Raw genomic sequence first — 6166 nt, 5'->3', positions numbered from 1 at the left:
ATTAGGGGAGTGTCTCTGGGACGCCAGAGATCACTGTCTAGCCTCCTGGAGGTGTCGTGGGACCAACTAGATGAAACACTGGTGAAAGGAGGTTCCCACCCGATGACCCCAAAGACGTGTTAGTTATCACTGCTCACTGGTCTGTAGAGTTAAGCCTTGCCATAATAGCTTATCATAGGGCTAAGGAGGTTATGATCCTTTCTCTAGAGCACAAATTTGTTTATTTGAACATGTTTAATCTGCTTCCTATTTTATTTTGTAGATTTCGCTCCTCATGTGTCATGTCTGGTTTTGCTTCCTGTCTTTGTGTGTCTTCCCACCTGTTTTCTGTCACACCTGTCTCATTAGTCCTTCCCTTCACACCTGTTCTGTGTTAGTCTTGTTTGCTCCACACTAGTGTTCCCCTCCACACCCTTGCTGTTAGCCAATCTCCATTTACCTCCTTTTGCCCGTGTCCTCCTAATCAAGCGCTGTCTCATTCTTGAGATTAGTTTTCTGTGTATATATACCTGTGTGCAGAGCGTAAAATTAACTTTTTACCTCATCTGCCATTGGCTNTAATCAAGCGCTGTCTCATTCTTGAGATTAGTTTTCTGTGTATATATACCTGTGTGCAGAGCGTAAAATTAACTTTTTACCTCATCTGCCATTGGCTAGTGACCTTGTTTGACTAAAAATAATTACCTTACCTTACCTTCCAACTTTAGGAAAATCCAACCCTGTCCTCTGTGTTTCTTTGGCGTGCTTGCGGCAGAGGCTGTTGGTGTGCGGGTCGTAGGTCAGCCATGACCGTGGCTGGCCAGCCTCATCTAGTTTCCATTTTTCAATAAAATGCCGTGCGACATTTGTACTCCGTTTAACTTCTTGTCCAAGTCCAAGATGTTCATCTTCGTTTTTCCTCTTTTCTGGCGGTGGCTTCACGGCAGAAATGTGTCAGAAGTTACCATAGAATGCCCAGGGTTCCGGTAGCTGACGTCATGCATTCCCGGCACACGTACAATAAGCCGCGAGGGTCAAAATAGCCTGACACAGCTGGCAGAAATGGTCGAAGCACATAAAAAACCCACATGCAATTCAAAATTTTCCATCGGCCACTGGCGGGTGTGTGTTTTTGTTTTACACGCCAAACTCATTTTTTACCCGCCATTGGCGCTTGGTGGGTGTTAATTTTACGCCCTGCCTGTGTGTTTCCCTTTGTTCATTGTCAGTCCATCCTGCGTTCATCCCAGTCTTCATGGTGTTGTTTCTTCTTTGTCTCTCGTGTTCCATTTTGGATTTCTTCCCTAAGTTCTTCCTTGTCTTTATCATGATTCCCTGGTTGGTTTCCAGTTCAGTTTGAGCCTCCCTTGATTTGGACTTTTAGTTACCTGTCTGTTCTGGATGTTTTTTAGTTGCAATAAAGCTCAACCTGCCTGTTACACTGCATTTGAGTCTTCCCTCATCTGATTTATGACACTACTCACCCCATGTTACATTGAACTCGTGTTTTTCTCACATGCCTCCTGTGAGCAAAAAATCCAAAAACTGAGAGAATATTCTTGATGATTAGTAGATCATTGCTATTGAATGAAACAGAGAATATATTCTGTCTATTCCACACTTGTAGGCTTCCTATTCTACAGGGGGGCACATTTGCTTTGGTGACCCCTGCCATGGCCATGTTGTCCATGCCAGAGTGGAAGTGCCCAGCTTGGACCCAGAACGCCAGTCTGGTCAACACCTCCTCACCTGTCTTCATAGAAGTGTGGCAGACCCGCATGAGAACAGTGAGCCAACACAAACACTGTGCATTCACAGAACTGATAACAAAGACATAAAACAACACTTCTGTGGAGCTCATGGTTAATTCAGGGAGCTCCCGTAGTTTACGCTCCAGGACATAGCCAGTCATGCTGGTGTTATGGTCTGTCACACGGCCAAAGAATGAGTGGTGATGTGATGCTAATTATCTCGGTTATTGTGTTCCTGTCCACAGCTGCAGGGCTCTATCATGGTGGCCTCTCTCCTCCAGATCCTGGTCGGTTTCTCTGGCCTCATCGGCCTTCTCATGCGCTTCATCGGGCCTTTAACCATCGCCCCCACGGTCTCCCTCATAGGCCTGTCACTGTACGACTCAGCCGGAGCCAAGGTTGGCAGCCACTGGGGCATCTCTGCTATGTATGTAACAGCTCGCTGGATCAGTGAATAATACTTCGCTCAGCTGGAAGGTTGTTATTACTGTGTGAGCCAGCTGTGTTTGGGCTGCAGATTTGGCACTGCCCGTCATCTCTTTTGAAATTTGGATCAGAAAATCCAGATGTTCCTTCAGTGAAGATGATGTCATCACTCGTATGTTGATATTTGCATCATCATGCTAATGACCGTTCTCCTCATACACACAGGACCACAGCGCTGATCATCCTGTTCTCCCAGTACCTCCGTCTCATACCAGTTCCTGTTCCTACATATAGCAAAGCCAAGAAACTGCACACTTCAAAATTCTATATCTTCCAGACAATGCCTGTATGTTCTCTGGAAAGTCATCATATATATATATTTTAAACAATTCTTTGCTGTATTTTATGGTGGCTTGGAAATACTGACACTGATACTAATATTAGATGTTGATTAGATTCTGCTGGGCATCATGGTCTCATGGTTAGTCTGCTACCTCCTCACCATCTATGACGTCCTACCGTCTGATCCAGCTCAATATGGCCACATGGCTCGCACTGATGTGAAGGGAGATGTAGTGAATGAAGCCTCCTGGTTCACATTTCCTTATCCAGGTAAGCTCACAAGAAAACTGTCTGTCAAAAATAAATCTTTTTCTAAATTATATAATGGTATTTAAAATGCTAGGACAACCATTTCTTAATTCACTGAGCATTACTGTTTAAAAAAAAAGCCATCTTTTGATAGTTGTCCACAAAGTTGCAACATGCACATATTCACAACACTCCTTAAAAAAATAAAGATGCTTTATAGACTATTTAATAATCACCATTGTGACTCCTCATTCAGGTCAGTGGGGCATGCCAGCCGTGAGCCTGGCAGGTGTGTTTGGCATGATGGCTGGAATAATATGCTCCATGGCAGAGTCTGTGGGCGACTACCACTCATGTGCCAGGCTGTCAGGGGCCCCTCCTCCCCCCAAGCACGCCATCAACCGGGGTATTGGTGTTGAAGGGCTCGGCTGTTTGTTAGCGGGGGCCTTTGGCACAGGCAACGGCACTACCTCCTTTAGTGAGAACGTGGCTGCCCTGGGTATCACCAAGGTAAGATGATTAATCCTACAGGTTAAAGGAATATTTCAATATATCAGTTACTCACCCTGAGTTATGTTGAATTTGTGAAGAAAAATATGTTTTTCTCGCATGCCTGCAGAGAACAAAGAATCCAAACACTGCCAAAATTCTTTATGAATTAAATTTATAGGAGGGCCACATTTAAAAACAGCAAACTATATCAAAAACATCCATTTACAAACTCTCACGCAACTCGTGCAGTATAATCCAAGTCTCATGTATCCAGCCCTATGCTCAGCACTTCCCAAACATTACATTACCTTGCCATCAGACAGTGCTTTCAGACAGGGAACTGAAGTAAAGTGAAACTTATCAATGCTCTCTTCAAAGCCAGACTCCATTGACAAAAAACAACATTTTACCTCATTGAGCACAGGAGCTGCTGGTCTACCCCTGCCTCAATCAGTAGTTAGTTTGTGTTATTGTGTGACTTTGGTGATTTAAAGGGTAAGTTTGGATCAACCAATGTCAAACAATAACACAAACAAACTAACTGATTGAGGCAGCAGTAGACCAGCAGCTCCTGTGCTCAGCGAGGTAAAATTGCTGTTTTTGTCTTGCTTTGAAGAGAGCATTGATGACTTTTACATTCAGTTCAGTTCCCTGTCATAAAGAGCTGTCTGTTTAGAAAGTACTGAGCGTTGTGTGAGGGTTTGTAAACAGATGTCTTGATATACTTTTGCTGTTGTTAAACGTGGACCTCTAAAGCCCCCTTTCCACCCAGCAGTATGTTACAGATCAGTTCGGTACGCTTTTTTTTTTCATTTCCATTGTGAAATGTTGTGGATGGTACCAATGGATCAGTCCCCATGTTTGGTCCCCCCTCTGTTGGGGTACCTAGCACACAGATCTGGTACTAAAAGGTGGAGCTGTGAACACTGCAGTCTGATTGGTCAGTAGAGGACGGTCACTCTGCTCAGGGCTGAGTTGTGTCTGGTTTTGAGGCTCATGTAACCACTGTTCATACTGTGGAGAGTTTTATTAGTAAACTGTAACTATAAAATGAAAGGATGTTTTGCTGCCTCTCACAGCAGCTGGAGTCTGAGAAAAAATAACTTCATTCACTGGGTCGACTGCCGGCAACTTTTAAGGTGGAACGTGAATCCATCAATGTCACTATGACAACTTTGACCATTATTTTAGTTTTTTATTGTCTCTTTTGGATGACGTACACTTTCAGTAATGAGTAGATCTTTAAGTGTTTAAAAATATATATTAATTTTGACCAGATAATGTGAACTGCATATATTCTAATCCTCACTTGGAGAAAAAAAAAAGTATCGCAGAGCATCATTCCTGTGGGCTACAGCAACACTAAACCCCTGAGCTTGCCTGAGAAGGACTAAATGCACAAACCCGCTATATTTAAATATCCCATGGAGAAAGACTCTCACTGCAGCCTGTTTTCTGTGTTCTGAAAATTTCGGCATGCATCCTCGTTCTAAACAAGGTGCAGACTGATAAAGGAGGAAATACAGCGAGTGCTGGACGGAGCAGTGAGTGACAACAGCCCCGCCCACATTTAAGAGGACTGTTTGCAGTGGGAGCATTAAATGGACCTAGGGTCTAGGTACCATACCTGAAGGGTTACTTTTGGTTCAAAAGGAACTATACAGAAAGTGTTTGTTGAAAACGGGCCGTATGACTTCAAATCATCAAGAATTATCTATGTTTTGGTTCACCAGAGGTATGTGACAAAAGTTTTCTTCGGTAATTCAACTTAACACAGGGTGAGGAGCTGATACACAAGTGGTCATTTGGTGGGGTGAAGTATTCCTTTAACCTTATGATGGAAGAATAGTGGAAGAACAGCACAAGCAAAACACTCATATTTCAAACTACCTTTTTGTGTGACAACAGGTGGGCAGCCGAACGGTGATTTTTCTGTGTGGAGTTTTCATGATTTTGGTAGGAATGGTGGGTAAAATTGGAGCCGTCTTCACCACCATCCCGACCCCTGTGGTGGGAGGGATGTTTCTGATCATGTTTGGAGTCATAAGTGCAGCAGGAATTTCCAACCTGCAGGTGATATATGATTTGATATTCAGCCACATTGTTTCCAAATGCTCTGCTAGTATTTGTATAAGTTTTGCTGATGCATCTTATTTTACAGACCACAGACATGAATTCCTCCAGGAATATATTTATTTTTGGTTTCTCCATGTTTTCTGCACTCGTCATTCCGAACTGGTTAATGAAGAATCCTGATTTCTTAGATACAGGTACAGTTGACCACAGCGCTTCATTGCTTTTTAACAGCTTTCATTCAGTCCTGATTAGAAAAGCAAGTGATGCATATCTATACATCTATACATGAAAGTATTTGAACTATATTGCACTAATATTTTCTCTCCCTCATGTTCTTGTTGTGTAACTCAGGGGTTAGAGAGGTCGACCAAGTGTTACACATATTGCTGACCACCCACATGTTTGTGGGGGGGTTTCTTGGCTTCTTCCTAGATAACACAATCCCTGGTAAGATGAAGTGGAAGGTTGTTAATGAATTAAATAGTATTCAATACATGTAACTGTAACTACACTCACTGGCCACTTTATTAGGTACACCTTGCTAGTACCAGGTTGGACCCCCTTATTAATTCTTGGTGTCATAGATTCAACAAGGTGCTGGAAACATTCCTCAGAGACTTTGGTCCACAACAAGGTGCTGGAAACATTCCTCAGAGACTTTGGTCCATGTTGACATGATGACATCACACAGTTGCTGCAGATTTGTTGGCTGCACATCCATGATGAGAATCTCCCGTTCCATCACATCCCAAAGGTGCTCTATTGGACTGAGATCTGGTGACTGTGGAGGCCATTGGAGTACAGTGAGCTCATCGTCATGTTTGAGATGATGTGAGCTTTGTGACATGGTG

The 6166-nt window shown here is 43.2% G+C and overlaps 1 protein-coding gene across 2 annotated transcripts in view; it reads left to right on the top strand.

Moving 5' to 3' along the window:
- LOC126398827 (solute carrier family 23 member 1-like) overlaps positions 1-6166 on the top strand; it is a 16013-nt gene that overhangs the window by 9223 nt on the left and 624 nt on the right. For both annotated transcript variants that reach the window (XM_050058438.1, XM_050058439.1), the window contains exons 4-11: positions 1607-1766; positions 1976-2157; positions 2382-2502; positions 2612-2768; positions 3004-3257; positions 5148-5312; positions 5401-5509; positions 5667-5762. In XM_050058438.1, coding sequence (XP_049914395.1) covers positions 1607-1766; positions 1976-2157; positions 2382-2502; positions 2612-2768; positions 3004-3257; positions 5148-5312; positions 5401-5509; positions 5667-5762 — 1244 coding nt within the window. The remainder of the gene's footprint in view (positions 1-1606; positions 1767-1975; positions 2158-2381; positions 2503-2611; positions 2769-3003; positions 3258-5147; positions 5313-5400; positions 5510-5666; positions 5763-6166) is intronic.

Source organism: Epinephelus moara, chromosome 12 (genome assembly GCF_006386435.1).
Source record: "Epinephelus moara isolate mb chromosome 12, YSFRI_EMoa_1.0, whole genome shotgun sequence".
In the NCBI taxonomy this organism is placed as follows: domain Eukaryota; kingdom Metazoa; phylum Chordata; class Actinopteri; order Perciformes; family Serranidae; genus Epinephelus; species Epinephelus moara.
Note: the sequence above shows the minus strand (reverse complement) of the source record. Positions and strands in the feature narration are given on the sequence as shown.